Raw genomic sequence first — 18,840 nt, 5'->3', positions numbered from 1 at the left:
TTTTCTTAATTTAACCCTGGTTTGACCTACAAGTCAGAGGTTCCCAACCTACCGAGCAGATCATTTTGGGGTAGCCATTTGACAAGTATTGTGTTCTTTGCAAGATTGGATGGTCTAGGTCCAGTGTAGCGCCATAGGACCTGGCAGGAATAAAATGCACAAGGTTTAATAAAAGAGCACATTGTGATCTTTAAAAAAAAAATCTGCTATCCTAGCTAGAAAAGCCAGCCCTGTGAGTAAGAACACCTATGGGCTCTGCAGGATGGGAAGTTTGGGGAATAGGAAGTCCCAGGAGCTCAAAAGCAACATTATATCCTGATGCTAAAACTTGACAACATGAGTGTGAAAAGCCATCAAGTCCACACTCAGGATTTCTTCATTTCTCTGCACCTCAAAGAGAAACTTTCTTGACAAAGTAAGTGGATACAAATCTATCCAAGCAGGAACAAACAAAACAAAATAGCTTTTTGGAGAACCATTCTTCAATGATATGAAGAAAAGTATCATGCTTATTTTTTTAACTAAATTCTCCCTAATTCTTTGGAGTTTCCTAGAGCAAATGAGAAGCATGAGTAAGGCAGACCATGGTGTATGAGTGCCTGAATGAATTGCAGCACAGCAATATAAAGTAATAATAACTTCGTGGAATGGCAGAGGAGTTTCACATCCCAAATTTCTGCATTTAGACCCTGAAGTCTAGAGATAGAACATTCATGAAAACAGAAATGAAGGAGTCTTGCAGAACCATCTTACAGTCTGAGGAATTCTGCCTAAAGCCTCAGCAATTTCCATAGCTTTCTTCTCCGGAATCTCCGAGACCATGGATCCCAAAGAGAAAACCACGATGCCATGCTCTCCAGAGGCGTTGACATAGGCTTCGAATTCCTAGAGGAGGAAGAGAAATTTCCAATTCATCTCTTATCTCTCATATTCCACAGTAAGCAACTGCACACATTAGATTATAAGTTAGATACTTTCCTCTTGTGGAAATCGGTAAAGGTGTGTATGTAATAGACAAAAATCATTATGGCAACTCTGTCTCCTTGCCCCCTGTCAATTCAGGAAGATTTCTTGCTTACAGGGTTATCTGTGGGGTTTCCTGGAGACACAGAATGCAAGTTGTGTGCTGATTTCCCATAAGAAAAGCAGAGGCATGTGCATGAGTGTACATACACATGAACACGACACACGTCCATACACATGTGCTCACCTGAGGCCCCATACAGGAAACAGACATTAAGTGGCATGGCAGTTCTCTCCCGCTGTACATTATTAATAAGCTAACTAACCGTCAAGAGTCTCTCAGATGGATTCAGATGTTTCCAAAGAACGTAAACAGCATCAACATGGTGGCATGATGTGACAGCCTACCCGAAGCTGAGGGACTGACTGGAACATGGTACTTTTATTACTAAAACCCAAATATTCTTGGGCAAACCATGTCTGTAGTTGGAGAGCTTCTCTACAGGTGCCACCTACTAAACTATCCTGAACATATCAGGATCCCATATCCTGGGCAGTCTTCCCTGAGGCACACCCCTCTTCCACCCACCTGAAGGCCCGGCTCCTGCAGTTCCCTGGATCGTCAGAACACTGGCACCTTGGTCTCACTCACTGGGCCCATCTAAAGACCAGGCTCTTCTGTCACTGCCCTGGACTTTGATCAAGAGCATCCGGAGTTGGTTGCTCTGAAGCCTTTCTTCCCTACGATCACATCACATTTTTCTTCTTCCTTCCCCACACACTTCTTCCCTGGGGACAGGCAGCTCACATCCTAGTGTGCTCTGCTTTCCTTCTACCTGCTGAAAGCACGCAGCTCACCTACATTCCAGAATCTTTGCTCCTTCCAGATCCGTGCAAGCCTAGCTGAGAAAGGCAGGCTAGTTTGCCCTCCTGTATGCCTTTGAACGCCTACTCAGCAGGCAATAGTACGTGATTGGCACAAAATCAGGTCTGTAGGGTCATAAACATCCAAAGTCAGATAGTATGATTTAACTAAGGCTCACCTGGCACACAAGTTTGTGTGCAGAAGCCAACAGAGTAAGCCAAAGAGGCAAGATGGTCAATGTCTCACTCTGATTCAACTTTTGTGGGTTCAACAAAGGTGAGTACTCTCTGCTTAGCACATTATGCCCTAAACTTTGCCACAACATCACAGTCCATGGGACAGCCAACAGTGAGTCAACATGTTAACTCCAAATAATCTTTGATCTTGTTTCTTTCTAAACAGGTTAAATGCTCCAAAAGAAAGGCCTTCTCCCTAGGGATAACCCCCTCCACCGCCCCCAGATGGTGAGACCCTTAAACGTCTCCTACATTCTACTGAGACCTGAACAAAACATGCTTTCCCAGGATCCACTGAGACTGCCTGTCAAAAGCCTTCCCCTTGAGCCAAGCACATGTACTTAGAGCCAGTCTGCCTATATGTTTGGTCTCTTCCTTCATTGCCTTTACATTTCTGGCCTCTAGGATCTCCTATTGGCTATTTACTTCAGATCCAACACATACAGCTGTGGTTTATGAATTGCTTTCTCCCACCAAGGCTGTCTCTTGCTTAGACAGAGGGATGACCCTTACCCTATTAGAAGAAGGAGGAAGCTGCAGGATCTAGCTGCAGGATCTAGCTTCCTGTTAGAAGATCTAGATCTTTAGTCAGGACCCTAGCCTCCTGCCAGGATCTGTAAAGGTTAAAGAACAATTGCATCAGAGCTTGATGCTGCTAGTGCCAGAATCAACTGCCCCAAGCAAGGGCACGCTTTTTATGATACATAGCTGTGTTCTCCAAGAAGCGTCCCAAATGCCACGGTTCTCTGACACTTAATGTCAGTTGCATTAAACTGAATTCCATAGAATAAAATGCCCAAGATACAGTTTTCCAAAATACTGTGTACAAAGAGGTAAGTCAGAAGAGGATGCCAAGGATAGACAAATTCAAGACTGGGAGACTTAGGAGAGAAAAGGTAACAAACGAGAGCACTTGAAACCATCCCAGCATGCTCACTGAGCTTAGCACATACCTACAGAAGGTTCCATTCCTGAGAGAATTCATGGGCAGGGAGAAGGCCCACTCAAATACACACCTGGGATAAAGGCTTTTTCTGAAGACAGTTTATCCCACCAATAAAAACCATGTTGGGCATGATGGGCCTGGGGTAATCTCTCACAAAGTCATTTCTCATCAGCCAGATAGATGCAGAGCTCAGAAGGTCCTTGACCGTCACCTCTTTCTGTAAGATCTCTGTGGCAAGTGATGCATAGGGAGAATAAACCACATTGCATAGAAAGTTCCCTGACAAAGCAATGAGCATGTTCTTCACTCGCTGCAGGAAGTTCATGTGATCTGAGCTTACAGACATACTCTTGGGCACGTAGGACAGAGGAGTGGGGCACTGGGTAGCTTCTGAATCCAGGCTGCATGGCAATGAATTCAAGAAGAATACAGCAGGCAGAGCCAGGAGCTGGGCCACAATGGAGCCGCAAGGAAGGAAAGGATCTGTTAGCAGAGCATCAAAGTGGCTTTCTTCCAGAGAGGCCATAAACTCAGCATTGTGCAGTAGGTACGAGCAGCCAGCCAGGAGCATAGCAGAGTCCCTTTTGACTTTCTTGTATGTTTTGACCAAACGTAGCAGGAAAGGATCTTGCTCAAAGACACTATGTCCAAGTTCCACAAAGGTAGCGGTCAAGTTTTCCTTCTTGAATGGCACAGGGTACTTCTTGAAAGTGTAAAATGGTTCTTCTTTTATGTACAGTGAGGCTTCGGGTGCTATGACCACTATCTCATGCCCCTTCTGCTGGAGCTGCCGAGTAACTCCAAGCATGCTGAGCCAGTGGCTGCCATCCATAGGGAACAATAACAGCTTCCCAGCATGGGACACAGAGGGGCCAAACATACATATCAGAAGGCCCGGGAGAAGCAGAAGCAAATGAGAGCCCCAGCACACCATAGTCATGGCACTGCTCCCTCTGCTATTGTCAAAGGTCTATTCAGGTCTGCTCATAACTCATGAAGAGAAATCTGTGTAACCAGTTAATTTTTGACTGCGTCCCATGACTAAAGCTGTCAATCAACTGGCAAAGACCACGGAATGTTTGCTTTTCAAAATGAAGAGGGTGGAGCTTTACTGGGTTCCTTAATGAGCAACAGCTGTTGAAATGACTGCATTTCCTTCTTCAAGTCATGTCTTTGAATGAATGTAGTGAGCAAACCATCTCTGGCCATTTTGGATTAATTAAATTAGCATTTTTGTATGTCAGAAAGAACTGCCATGAAGTGTCCTAGCATGCCGCCTTCCCAAGGATAAAAAGCTACTCAGAAAGTCTTTTGGAAAGAAAGGAACTGAAAAGTGCTGCAGCTCCACTTTTGTCCATGAAGGCCCTAAGAATGTCACCATCATTCACCTGAGGCTCCTCTTAACCACTTCCATCACTTTTTAAAGTGTGTTGTGTGTGTGTGTGGGGGGGGGAGCTGTGGCTCTCTTTGGGTGTTATGTAGTCCAAAGGGTAACCTTGGGTGTTATCTCCCAGAGGCCATACATTTTGTGTTGAGATAGGCTCTTTCATTGGAGTAGACCCTATCAATTAAGCTAAACTGGGAAGTCACCGAGCCAAGGAATTTTCTCTAGTTCCTCAACATTGGGATTACAAGCACGCCCCACCATGTCCAGAATTTTTATGTGGCTTCTAGGGTTTGCACTCAAGTCCTTATGCTTGCAGAGCACTTTACTGAGTCATCTCCATGGCCTCTATTGCTGTTTTTACTTCATAGTTAATGAATCAGAGTGCTGGGTCTAGGGACTGCAGCTAAGACCAGCACAGAGGAGTGTCCTGCCTTTCCAGGGCTCAGGCTCTATCGAGACAGACAGACCCACAGCTAAAGCTACTAAATGGGGCCCATTGAGAGTGCAAATAAATAGAAACAGGCTGGGGTAGAGAATGACAAGGCAAAGTCACATGAGTCCATGTACAGAAGTCCTCTCCAAGAGCAGAACTACATTCCCTCAGAGAAACAGTGAGAAAACATATTCCAAACAGAAAATAAAAATAGATAAGCTGGTTAGACAAGTACAATTGTGCTCACCACACTGGCCCAAGGTCCTGGGGGCATTCTGATGACTGAATTGAAGGTAACAAAGTCAGGTGTGTACTATGTGTCAGGTGTTGTCAAGCTAAGCATTCTGCAACGTGTCTTATACTGTAGAGCTGTCCTACAAAAGCAGAAGGTTATTTCCCTCATTTTACAAACATACTGAGGCTGACAGAAACAAAGACATTTGCCAGAGTCCCTGGCAGAGCCAAGACACAGGCCCTAGTTAGAAGTTCAATGGAAAACTGTGATCCTCAGGTCATGAATGGGAAAAAAAGGCAAAAGGGAGGACTTTGAGCCCAAGGAGGTGTTCAAACAGCACTATCTGAGGCTCTCAGAGATTAAGAGAAGAGTTGTTGTACAGAAATGCCTCCTGAAGTGGGCAACCAGAGTGTGGGCAGAACCCAGTCTTGTACTCTTTCTGGGGATCCACTGATGTCCTATACAGACCTGAAAAGAAAGCACAGATCGCAGTGTTGACCACAGTACCAGTCCTGCCCACATGGAGCTGTGCCGGGAACAACAAGAGAAACAAGGTAACTTTAAAGCTTTGGCGTTCCTAGGGAATGCAGGTGGCAGGACCCCTCTCATTCAGGTGCTCAGAGTCCCTTTTCCCGGACCTTCACCTTCCTCAGCAGAATCCCAGTTTTGAGTTTTTGCAGATACACACACACACACACACACACACACACACACACACACACAGAGAGAGAGAGAGAGAGAGCACATGCACTCTGAAATCCTTCCCCACACTCAGTCACTCCATTACTCTTAATTCTCAGTAAGCAGAAAAGATGTAGGGATGCCTTTGCTTTTGCTGTGCATTTAACTGAAATTCCAAAGCTCACAATCAGAATTAAACTTTAGGATCAGTTAGCCTTGGAAGTCCATTTCGTGAGAACTCACCTGCAGTTTATATGGAGCAAAGAGCCCATAAATATGATAATGCTTTTATGACTCTCTGTTCCTGTCTTTACTCAGAACCATGAGCGCTTTCACTTAAATGGTGCCAGAGATAGAACCCAGGGCCACATGCAAAGCACACAGTGTGCTGCTTCAGAGCTTCCTGAGCCACTGTGGACCTGAATGGTGAGGGTCCCAACCCTACCCTTGGCCAAGGAACACTGTTCACTGACCTAAATCTATATTTCTTTTTTTCTTTCTTTTTTGTTTTGTTTTGTTTTGTTTTGTTTTGTTTTTTTTCGAGACAGGGTTTCTCTGTGTAGCTTTGCGCCTTTCCTGGAACTCACTTTGGAGACCAAGCTGGCCTCAAACTCACAGAGATCTGCCTGGCTCTGCCTCCCAAGTGCTGGGATTAAAGGCATGTGCCACCACCACCCGGCTCTTACATTTCTTATGACCCATGAGGAGAATCACTTCAAAGCAATCCAAACATAGGTCTGCCCTGGAACATGAGCAGACTAAACATATTTCAAACACAAAGTTAATCCCTTCCTTCACCAACATGCATGGAATATGTGAATCTGACTGTGCAGGGTACTATGCAAGGTGCCAGAGCCAAAACACAAATGACCAATGGCCAGTGCCTGTAAGGAAGGATCCAAACAATTATAGGGCACAGTAAGATGTACTCTGCTGGCTGAGAAAACAGAACAGAGCAGCAATATGGTCCTACTCTGGAGACCCTTGAAGAATGTGATGTCTTTGTAAAGTCCCATTTTTCAAATGGAATTTCTTTTTAAGCTGGAGCTAGAAGTTAATATTCCCATCTGTGGGACACCTAGCTCCTTAAGAATGGAGATTGATACCAAACAGAGCACATAAGCTCACCATCCCCTTGTGGAAGAGCTAAGGATCTTCTAGAGGAAAAAGGCAGTTTTCCAAGAATCTCTGCAGCATTTTCTCTGTCTTGCCCTTCATCGTCTAGAAGTTCACATAACTGTCTGTGTGCTAGACAACATATAAATGGGTACATTCCTCATAAGACAGGCTTTCATCTTTGTAGCCACTGTCTCAAACCAGTCCATAGCTACGCACTCAGTAACTGTCTTTGTACTGACCTCATCCACTTTTACTATAGGCCCAAAACGTAAGCCAAGTGCTCAGTCTCTCAGACCCAGCTGCCATGCTCCTATTTCAGAGCTCCAGCCCCTAGGCTGTCCTTCCAACTATAACACTCTAACAGTTGGTCCCCATCTTATCCCACATCATCATGTCTGCAGCTTTAATTAGGCACACAAGAAAACTCAAAGCCTTTAGCCTTGCCCTGCCTTAGACCTTGGGTCACTTTTTGAAGATTATTTCTCCTCTCTAGCTCTTCTGATTAGTCAATCCATCTGCCCTTTTCTCCTAATCAGGTTTCTATCACTGTTTCATGTTTACCAAGTGTCAGGCCTAGAGGTTCAAGTTCAGTTACTGGGTGTGACATAAACTCCAATGACTGTTCTGGTGCACTAGCGACCTGGTTAGACCTAGTACCCTTCATAATAGAGTCTGTAAAGGTTCACTGGTTAACTATTTCCCTTTAGAACCAACCTTTATAGATGTGTGTTGCCTCACAACTGATCAAGTCAGGTAATATAATGTTTAAAAAAATACAGAAGTGGAGATAACACAAGTATCAAGCAAGGACAGAAGGAAACCCATAGTCATGATACAAGTGAGTGATAACAAGAACATCTCGCCTGCAGTGGTACAAAAGCAGCCCACAAGTTCTAATTGTTTTGTTCAGGACAACAATGACTCTCCAAGTATTATCTAGGGAACCCTGAGGACCTTAAAAGGGAATTTTGCAACATCAAAACTATTTCCACCCACAGGGATACTGACTTTTTAAAGATGTCATTTTCTTGTAAGTGTATGGTAGAGTTTTCTACAGGTTGCTCCACGTGTGAAATCACAGTAGATTAAATGCAGAATCAGGAGAATCCAGCTCTATTAAGCCCAATGCTGGAGTGATTTAAAGAAATGTAAACATACACCACTCTTCTGAGTTTTTGAAGAAGTTATTTCCTCATAAGAACATGATGTATGTCAGCATGCAGCTAATAGATATGCCCTTCTCACTGCTTTACTTTCTTGTGATCTGAATGGGCCTCAGAGCCAAAGACATGAAAACAAAGGGTCCTGAAGCCAAACTGTTTGAGACCTCAGTCCTTCACAAACCACTGTCCTTCAGAGTCAGACAAAAGCCACCCATGTCAACCTCCCTACCCTCTAACCTGGCTGAAGGAAAGCTGACTTGGGGCAGGGCACAAAAACCCATTTTAAAAAGCCAACTTTGTGAAGCACACTTGTAAACCCACAGCACAGGATGTGGATGCAGCAGGGCATCACTGGAAGTTCAAGACTAGCTTGATCTATACAGCTGAGAAGAGAAGGGGGAGCAGCAGCAGGAAAAAGGGAGACAGAGAAAAAGGAGAGGAGAAAACAAGGAAGGAGGGGGGAATGGGAAGAGACAGAGAAGGGAAAGGGGGAAGAGGAGAAGCTGGAAGAGGAGGGTGAGGAGGAGGAGGAGGAAAAAGTGAAGTAGTGCTTTTGTATGGCAGCCAGAATCACAGCCTCTCCCCTAAGTTATCCTTTGTCCTTCAAACAAGACCGACCAACCAACCGGCAGGACACGGCCGCAGGACTCAGGCCCATCTCTAACCCTAAGCATCCCTGGGCTTTGTTGGGAGCAGAACCAACCCCGGGAGCCCTCCATTCTGATAGGCTGAAGCGCTGCCCACCTCCACCAATGAGGGGCGTCTACGTCACAAGGGCGCGCACGGGCGGCGCCGGCGGGTAGGCGGGCGTTCAGCAGCCCCCAGCCGCGCTGAAGCGCCTAGGCCGCGGGCCGGCCAGCCGCCATGGTGGACTACTACGAGGTGCTGGGCGTGCCGCGGCAGGCCTCGGCCGAGGCCATCCGCAAGGCGTACCGTAAGCTAGCGCTCAAGTGGCACCCGGACAAGAACCCTGAGCACAAGGAGGAGGCCGAGAGGCGGTTCAAGCAGGTGGCGCAGGCCTACGAGGTCCTCTCGGACGCCCGCAAGCGAGAGGTGTACGACCGCTGCGGCGAGGTGGGCGAGGTGGGCGGCGGCGGCGCGGCCGGCAGCCCGTTCCAGGACGCCTTCCAGTACGTCTTCTCCTTCCGAGACCCCGCCGAGGTCTTCAGGGAGTTCTTCGGGGGCCGCGACCCCTTCTCGTTCGACTTCTTCGGAGACCCGTTTGAGAACTTCTTTGGGGAACGGAGGAGCACCCGAGGAAGCCGAAGCCGCGGGGCCGTACCCTTCTCGACCTCCTTCACCCACTTCCCAACCTTCGGGGGTGGCTTTGCTTCCTTAGACACCGGATTCACATCCTTTGGTTCTCCGTGCAACTCGGGAGTTTCCTCTTTCTCCATGTCCTGCGGCGGGGGCGCGGCAGGCAACTTCAAGTCGGTGTCGACCTCCACCGAAATAGTTAATGGCAAAAAAATCACCACCAAGAGAATCGTTGAGAATGGCCAAGAAAGAGTGGAAGTGGAAGAAGACGGAGAGTTGAAATCCCTGATAATTAACGGCAAAGAGCAGTTGCTTCGCATCGATACTGAGTAAAGGCGTAAAGTGTGTTTTAAGGACTATCAGGACTTTTTTGTTTAAAAGCGTTTTCAAGGGAACTCTACTTTCAGAACAACTGTATTCAAGACATTATATACAGTTCGTGCCGGTGCCTCTTATTGTTGGGACTGCAGGGATAGGATCACTCTTGGTCTTTATGCCTGTTGTAAATATCTGTATGCCTTTGGCACTCATTAAACTTAATCCTGAGGCAGACCACCGTTCTGGTAGGAAACACTGTTCACAGCACCTAAAACCTCACAATGCCCTCTTTGTTGATAATTCGACCTAGAGAGCTTTCTGTGAAGTGTAGCCATATGGCTCCACTTCCCTACACTCACACTGTGGTGAAAGATATGCAAATACTAATTAGTTTAAAGTAAATTGGAAAAAGTAGCTTTTAGCTTACCTAAAATGATGGTGATATAGGAACAATTGACTACTGTTTAAAACGAAAGGTTAAAACTAAGCTTTTAGAAGCAGTTAAATTGAAGAAGAAAGTACACTAGGTAGATTCTGGTCCCTGCTGCAATCAGTTACCATTGGTGTTGTCTATCACATTTATTCTACAAGTTTTGTAGGCTAGGAATCAATGGAGGAAAAAGGGTTGCCAGGACCATGGTCTCTGTTTAGGGCTGCATTTTATCAGTCAAAGTCTCAGAGTTGGTGAGTGCTCAGCCCTAAATTTGTTCTACAACAGTGGAAGACTCTGGAAGTGAAAAGAAGTACTTTTTGAAGGCTAAACAAGGTTCTCGATTGCCATATGTAATATATATGTAAATATGTATGTAACAATAGAGTCCATTTTGTTAGCTCAGTTGGGTGCTTCCTATTCAAAGCTTGCAGAAGATGGCTTCCTTTAGAGAGTACAATACACAGTGTTCTACCTCACTCCAGTGTCATCAGTGAAGACTCATAAGACAGGGAAGCAAAAGGGATCCGAATAGGTTTAAATTTCCACACTTTGTAATTATCTGCCAAGAGGTCATGGGACCTAAGCACATTATTATAAATTAAGACTACATGAAAATATGCTGGATACCCATACTACCCCGAGTGTAACCTCATGCAGGGACATATAGGTACAATACACAGCAGAATCATGAGATTTAGCACTGTACCCCAGAGCACACAGAGCCTTTAGAAATCACATCAATGAAATAGTAGCTGCAGAACTGGGGTAGCTGCTTTCTGACAATAACAAGTGCCCAAATCAGACCAACTACCAGACTTTGAGACAAATGTTTTCTTCAGCCTAGGGAGCTAATGAAGACAGTGTCTGAGGGCTGGGGAGATGGCCCAGGGGTTTCAGTGCTTACTAGGCAAACATCCCCAGAAACCCACATAAGGTCTGGTATATGTGGTAGAGAAGGCAGAGACATGGGAATCCCCAGAGCAAGCTGGCTAGCAAGATGAGCCATATTGGCAAGCTCTGGATTTTTTTTTTTTTTTTTTTTTTTTGAGAGACCCTGGATAAGGTGGACAAGTAATCGAGGCTGATTCCTGACATCTGCCTTAGACCTCATGTGCATACACATACACACACACACACACACGCAAAATATGCAGACATGTATGCATACCACATAAAAAGGGGGAAAGACACTGAGTAGAATGTTAGTGTGGGTTTGTATCTAAACTGGTAGGAAGTATCAAGGATTTGGGGATAACAAATGTACAGTTCTGTGATGGTTAAATGTGGAAACCAGTTCCCTGGGTAGAATAGAAAGTGGATCTGAAACCACACAGTGGAAAAAGACCATGGTAGGCAAAGAGCCTGGCAAAGCAATGTCACTCCGAGGTAATAGATCTTCAGCTCTGGCTAGTTTTAATAGTTGAGAACAACAACAACAACAAAGAATCAGTATTCATATATCCTAGATTAATGGAGCTGTAAATGGAAAGTTCCTGGCTGGACTGGAACTCATTATGTAGGCCAGGCTGGTCTTGAATTCACAGAAATCTACTCTACTTCCCAAGTGTAAGAATTCACAGCATGTGCCACCAGGCCCAACTTAAAACAAAGCAAAACATTTTAATGAATTGTCAAGTTTGAAAATCTCTTCAAAAATTGCTCAGTCTCAAAAGACTTCTGCAGACATGCCTGTGGAAGGTCATCTTTTAGGGAAGGTTTGTCATAGTGGTCAAAAGGCATTTCCTGTGTAAAGGGGAACCTCTTGAATCCACCAGTGGACTTATAAGAACACTTCCTGCACAAGCCTGGCAACTTGACTTTGATCCTTGGGACCTATGGTGGGAGGAGAGAGCAAGGAACTGGAAGTTGTTGTTCTTGACCTCCACATGAGCACCTTGACACACATGCACTTCTCACCTAATATTTTTAAAGCATTCCAATCCACCACAGGGGATCCCCTCATGGAGCCACTGGGAGAATTTTCCAAAATGCACCAGGCAAGGAAGAGAAACACACCATAAGACCCAGATGAGTAGGAGGCCCTGTTCCACCTAAAACAGGATCAAGAATTCAAAAAGCCAGTTACAGTGGCGGAGGTTCATACCCAGCTATTTTTGGTTTGGCTTCATAACATGGCTGAAAGCATTTGGAAGAAATTATACTGTCTTCAAATAACCACCTTCCCTTTGATTTTATGCTGCAGCCTCCAAACTGGAAGAAATGTACCTTCTCCATTTTAGGAAGTCATTCATCTGTATCAGCTTATGTTTCTAGAATTTCCAGTTGCCCATGTTCATCAGTTCTTTCTCCTTTTTTCCCTACTCACCCTCATCTTCCACACTCCTTCTTTCTCCTCCCTCTTCTCTCTCTCCCTTCCTTCTCTTCTTTCTCTCTTCCCCTCTTGGGCTCTCACTGTGTATCCTAGTTCAGGCTCTCATTATGTAGCCAAGGATGGACTTGGACTCATAACCATGTCTCAGCTTCCAAAGTGCTAGGATTATAGACCTGACTCAGCTCACAGGTTTTCTCATTAAATACAGATTCATTTAACTTCCTTAGAACTTCATTAAACCATTTAGTATAGTTTCAATTACTGTCAGACAAGTTGACTGGACTGGGAAGTAGCCAGTAGCCTCAGGACTAAATGTACAACTTATTCTCCACCTCTACCCTATGATACAGTAAAAAGTTTTGTTATGATAAGACTTCTCTAGATTATTTTTCTTTTAGTTTTTTAAACACAAAATTTGAAATAGACTATTTAGTTATATCATGGAAGATCTACACTCATCCAGTAGCTGCTCAGTTACACATAGACTATCAAGCATTTGATATGTGGCTGATCCAATTGATCCCATAAAGTACTCATTAGCTTGCTTCCGGGTCTGTTGAGTGCTCAAGTGTCCTGTGAACACACACACACACACACACACACACACACACACACACACACATTTCGTCCCTGAGAGCAATATTAAAAACTGCCACATCAACAACTGCCATTCATTGATTCCTTTAACCATTAAAAAAAAAATCTGAAAGCAACACACCCTCTGATGAGTCAGGCCACAGCTCAATTTCTCAGTTCCTGTGTAGAATCAGGATACTCACCAATAGAAAAAGTGTCTGGATGGGCAGTCCCAATAGATTACCACTACAGCCCCTCAGTCCTGACAGTGGCCTCTGAAGACCTGAAGCTTAGCACCTTGAGCACCTTAATAGATGAATTTTATCAAAGTCTCTTAGAAAAAGATAACTTTGGAGAGATGAATAAATAAACACTTGAAAGTAAAAATAAAATAAAAAATCCTGGAAAATTATTGAGATAAAGGCAGAATACAGACCTGATGGAGTGGCTTCCTGTTGGCACAGTTTATGCCCCCAATGAAGACCATGTTAGGCATGATGGGCCTGGGGTAGTTTAACACAAAGTCCCCTCGGAACAGCCACACTGATGCATGACTGAGAACCTCCACCAAGGACACCTCTCTCTGCAAAAGCTCAGAGGCAAGACTTTCATAGGGAGAGAATGAGATATGGCAAATGTACTTCAAGGTCAGAGGGTACAGCATGTTCTTGACTCTTTGCAGGAAGCTCATGTGGTCCGAAAATGTTGTGAGTAGCCTTGGAACATATGAAGAAGGGTTTGGACACTGTGTGGCCTCATCGTCTATGTCACAGGGAAGGGAGCGCAGAAAAAACACAGCAGGAATCTGTAGGTACTTGGCCAGCACTGCCCCACAGGGAAAAATGGGGTCCGTTAAGATCACATCGAAGAAACTGGAATTCAGTTGCTGGATCAGAGTCTTATTATACAGCAGTGCTACACAAGAATTTGCATAGAGTTCTGAAAAATTTCTTAGAGCTGCCACACTTTCAAAAAACAACTTCACAGTATGTTGTGTTTCAAAGGCCTTCTTTGCATTTCCCAGTATGTTTTCCTGATATTCTTCATTGGTGTATGGAAAGGCATAGGTTTTGAGGGTGAAGAAGTCCTCTCCTTTGATGTGAAGAGTCACATCTGGAGCCAGGACCACAATCTGGTGGCCTCGGGCGTGGAGCTCCTTAGTGACATCCCTCATGCTCAGCCAGTGGCTGCCCTCCATTGGAAACACCAGCACCTTTGCACCTTCAGCCCAGGACAGGGCACACAGCAGGAGCAGCAGCCCTGAGAGCCCTGTGTCCATCTCCCCAGAGGCCCACAACAGTGGACTGTCCACACCCTGTGCCTCCTTTGTGAATTTATTCCTTTTCTTATCACCAGGCCACCTATCACTCTGCATACCATTGGGTAGGACAGTGCCCTTAAGTCAATCATTATAAAGTAAATCACCCCTGCCTTTCACTAACGCCCTACTCTTCTGCCTGCCTCCACCCACAGAAACTTAAGCTTTGCTTTTCTTGCCTAATTAAAGACTCCTGTAAAATGCTTCTCTTTCCCTAGGGCATACTAGTTCACCTCTTGTTGTCCTCCAGTTCCCCATTGGAGGACACCTGTTTCTTTCACCACCTAGACTGTCAGCAAGTGGCCATGGAGCTTTGAGCAGTGCCCTCGTCTCCCAAAACCTTTATGCTGGGTAAGACCTAATTCAGTAGCTCTTTAAAGTCTCTCCTCCAATTCACAAGTGGCAATTAATGTATCACAGCATACAGAACAGTGCAAAGCAAGCTTGACCAAACTAAAGACGATATCCCTTTGCCATGGCTCATATTCTTCATGGTGCCAGGACTCTAAGGATCAGGGAACACAAATTGAAGTAGCTGACTGCTAACAAAGACGGGAATGCTGGAAAGATATCAAAAGTCAGGCTCAGAGGATCTGAACTCTGCTGCAAGAACACTTAAGAATCTTGTGAGCACTCCATGGAATGAGGCTGATGCTCTGTAAAGCGTCTTTGGCCAACATCAGCCTCGTCACTGACACAGAATGAGTTCTGGAAGCATCCTGCTCCCTCCCTTAAGCTGATCTCCTTAAAAGGGAGAAAGACTGCTGAGGGGCTCAGTCTCAGGTTCGATTCTCCTGGATGTGGAGGGCTGCAGGCTCTCACACTCTGTTAAGGTGAACAATGCCTTCTGAGGTTTTTGATCAGGGCCCCTTCTGCAGTCCATGCCAGACCAGACTCCTGATGAGGATGGAATCCTCCAAAAAGTATGGGCTACAGTTTTCTAGGGCACTATGCCCAAATTCAAGAAAAGATGAATTTGAGGCCCAGGTGAGGGCAGGAGCCCAGTTGTGGGCACTATTTACATATCCAATGACTCTGGCCCTGCCTCAGAGAATTCCTGCTGCATGGGATGAGCAGTTGCTACCACCTCTTCCTTTGCATGCCCTGGGGATGGCTCTACTCTCCACTAGGCAAGCTCCTTGGGGTGTTGTACATTCTACCTCTCTGTGTCATTCTGCCAGGGTGGCCAAGCTGAGGCTTCCCTCTGGAGAGAAGCCACCCTCTTAGGATCCAGCTGGGAGCAGAATCGGCAGCTGTTTATATGGGAAATTCCTCACGTGTGCCCCCACTGCACTGGGCAAGCAGCCTTTGTATTTCACCCTTTCATGGAGGGTAGGAGTCCGGAAAAATATTCTGCAGTTTCTTTCCTGAAAGTAACTTTTCTGCTTTCTTTTTCTGCATATGTCACTTCTCTGCGTGTTTTTCCTCATCTCCGAACCCCATTGTTTCCCTTCTATGGCTATCTATGCAGAATTACCCATATAGGGTGTAGCCACTCCTGTCCATGCCAAGCCCATGAAAGGAAAAGCATAGATGGAGCTGGTGGCTGAGCAGTCAGCATCTGAAATCTATGATTGCTGCTTTAGCAGCTGATGTCAGCCTTAACAGGAACACTCCCATCACTGCAGCTAGTGAAGAGGCAGCCAGTTCCTGGAGTCAAGACCCACTGGTGCCCAGACTTGGTATGTGGCTCTTGTGCACTGTGCTGGGGAAAAGCACACAAGGTAACATTAGTTGCTCTCCTCATTCTGAGGGCCTGAAGTGTGCTCACAGATCTAAAGCATACAAGAGCCAGATACCAAGTCTGAACAATTTCTACATATAAATTAGGTCAAAAGGATACAGGCAGTTCTCCACACCAAGTGCTGTAAATGTGGACTAGAATCATGAAGGGTACATGGCAAAGACTGGCATTCACAATATTCTTGTTTCCTTTTTTATTTTAAAATGCTGTGACTATGTGTATCAATTATGATTAATCCCTAGGCAAACTATTATTTCTTGGAACTAGGAAATGGTGTTTAGCACAGCACTTAGATCCTTGCATTTGCCCTTGGCTGGAAAAGTGCAGGTCCAGGTCACTGGCCCTGGATATTTCATCCATCCTGGTGAAATGTGTGAGTATATTATTATCATTCTTAAGTAACTTTGAGATGACTCGGTTGTACATGGATGCTGCCAGTGTCTTAATAGTTGACCATCACTTGGCTAAAAGTAATCTTGCCTCTTTGAAAGTAGTAAAGCCTGACATAGTGGGAATTCTTAGCTTGCAGCACTCCTGTACCAACTCATCCCACACTACATGGCTTAAATTCACATTTAATATCTGAATGGTTTGTAATCACACTCCCTCTGAGCACCCTAAGATTTCGAGGTTGGTTGGTGGGATGTCAGGAATGGCTTCAGCTGCAACTTGGTTCTATATTTATAGTAGATGTTAGAAATAGGAAAAATCATTTCACAAAAGCAATGTCAACCTCTCCATTGCCACTAAGAGGGCACTGATTACAGTCTGACAAAAGGCAGCTTTTACCCTAAGCACAGCCTGTGCTAGAATGCTATACACACCTGAACAACCCAGTTGTATTGGCACAGTTTATGCCCCACAGAAAGGGCTTTTATAGCATGGTGGCCTTAGAAAGTCTAGCACAAAATCCTGCTCCTCCATGGTTATTTGTATGGACTTACTAAGATCTGGAAAAAAAAAAAAAAAAAAAAAAAAAAGCAGGGCAGATGAAATGGGCCAAACCAGAATTCTTTTTTTAAAGATTTATTTATTTATTATGTATATAAGGTTCTGTCTGCATGTATGCCTACATGTTTGAAGAGGGCACTAGATCACATTACAGATGGTTGTGAGCCACCATGTGGTTGCTGGGAATTGAGCTCAGGACCTGTGGAAGAGCAGCCAGTGCTCTTGACCTCTGAGCCATCTCTCTAGCCCTTCTTAAACTTCTGCAGAGAGTTTACAAACTGGGCTATAAAACTGGGTTTGGATACAGTTCGGTGCCCTTAAAGACTAAAATAAATGCAATGAGTAACACACACACACACACACACACACACACACACACACACACACTCACACCCTTTGCATATCACCCTTTTGAGGAGGGTAGGAATTCAGATAAATGTTCTTCAATTTCTCCTCCAAAGTTACTTCCCTGTCTTCTTTTCCTCCATCTGCTTTCTGTAGCTGCCACTTCTCCATATGTTTTACCTCATGCCAAATCCCATTGTTTCCCTTCTATGGCTGTCTGTGCAGAATTATCTGAGTCTAGGCAGTTTCATTACTTTTTAAATTGTGTGTGTGTGTGTGTGTGTGTGTGTGTGTGTGTGTGTGCACGCGCGCGCTTACACTCAAAGGGGTAGCCTGTGCCACAATATACATAGTATACAACCTGAGTATACACCTGAAGTTCAAAGGCTTACTTTCAGGAGTCATTTCCCTCCTTTCTATCATGTACATTCGAGTGAATCAAACTCAGGTTGTCAGACTTACCAACAGCACCTTTATTTGCTGAGCCATCCCACTAGCCCACATTTAACACTATCCTTGATTCCACTCATGTTTTTAAAAAATGTTTTCAAGATGTGTATGCTGTCTGGCATCTATGAAAACCGGCAGCCACACAAGCCCTACATTGCTCCAGAATCCCATAGTAGTGGACCTACCTTACCAGGCTGTGACCCCTATCCTAGTTTAATAATCTCTTTATCTCCATGTTCGCTGACATTCAGCATTTCACTGTGTGGCACGGTGCCCTCCTTCCACTAATCATTACAGAATAAATCCATACTTGGCAGTGACTACTATCTTACCCTTCTCCTCTTATCAGCTGTTTATGCATTAAACTCCAGTGGCCCATGGCTGCTACCTAGTGAGTGTCAGAGTTCACCTCATTTGTTCTCCTATATTCAAAACAAGGTTCTTCACACTCACTTGATTGAATCATTTCTTTCTTTGTCAGCCATTGAACTTGGAGAAGAACCTGATGGTTGGTGCAGGGGTTTGAATGAGAATGGCCTCCATAAGCTCACATATTTGATTGTTTGGTCCCTAGTTCATAGAACTGTTTTGGGTGGGATTAGGAGGTGTGGCCTTGTTGGAGAAGGTGTGTCCCTGCAAGTGGGATTTGAGATTTCAAAAGCCCATGCTGAGAGGACCAAGCAGACACTGGAACAGGCTACTCAGTCTTCTCTTAGAGATCAAGCCTCAATTTCAGTTTGCTGAAACTGAACAAGCTGTTTCTAAAGAAGAGCCATGAACAAAGGGCAATTAATCACTGGTGGCCCTGACAACAGGGACAGGGGAGATAAGATGTAGCAAACCTGGGCCACTGAGCCAGCCACCATAACCAACAGTTCAAGGTAATAACCAAATAAGGACAAAGCCTGAGTCTTGTCCAGGCATGCCCCAAAATGGATAACTGTAGCCCTGACAAACCCCTAACTAACCCTAGCCAATTAAAAGTTACTAACATGATTGCCACTCACATAAGCCAATCATTTCTAAGATGATATAACTTCCTTGGACACTCTCCTTAGTCAGGCTTAAAAGGAGCTCATACACCTCTC

At 45.0% G+C, this 18,840-nt stretch overlaps 2 protein-coding genes across 4 annotated transcripts in view; one reads left to right on the top strand and one right to left on the bottom strand.

The window, feature by feature from the left end:
- The window catches only part of LOC118573473 (UDP-glucuronosyltransferase 1A1), a 76,815-nt gene that overhangs the window by 2,846 nt on the left and 55,129 nt on the right, over positions 1-18,840 (bottom strand). The window contains exons 2-4 of one of the 3 annotated variants that reach the window (XM_036173805.1): positions 13,381-14,157; positions 754-885; positions 53-140 (exon numbers count right to left, since the gene is read on the bottom strand). In XM_036173805.1, the coding sequence (XP_036029698.1) occupies positions 53-140; positions 754-885; positions 13,381-14,157 (997 nt within the window). Of the gene's footprint in view, positions 1-52; positions 141-753; positions 886-3,080; positions 3,951-13,380; positions 14,158-18,840 lie in introns of those variants that run through there. The other 2 variants (XM_036173804.1, XM_036173803.1) reach the window with 2 other exon arrangements.
- Dnajb3 (DnaJ heat shock protein family (Hsp40) member B3) lies at positions 8,829-9,828 on the top strand. Its single transcript, XM_036173806.1, has one exon. It carries the CDS (start codon positions 8,893-8,895, stop codon positions 9,616-9,618), a length of 726 nt encoding a protein of 241 aa, XP_036029699.1. The 5' UTR covers positions 8,829-8,892; the 3' UTR covers positions 9,619-9,828.

The sequence above is a fragment of the Onychomys torridus genome, chromosome 23 (genome assembly GCF_903995425.1).
Source record: "Onychomys torridus chromosome 23, mOncTor1.1, whole genome shotgun sequence".
NCBI lineage: Eukaryota > Metazoa > Chordata > Mammalia > Rodentia > Cricetidae > Onychomys > Onychomys torridus.
The sequence above is the reverse complement of the archived record's forward strand: the minus strand, read 5'-3'. Positions and strand labels throughout refer to the sequence as shown.

Excerpts from the sequence above, each read along its gene's own strand:
- Dnajb3 (XM_036173806.1), top strand. The coding sequence starts at position 8,893 with ATGGTGGACTACTACGAGGTGCTGGGCGTGCCGCGGCAGGCCTCGGCC.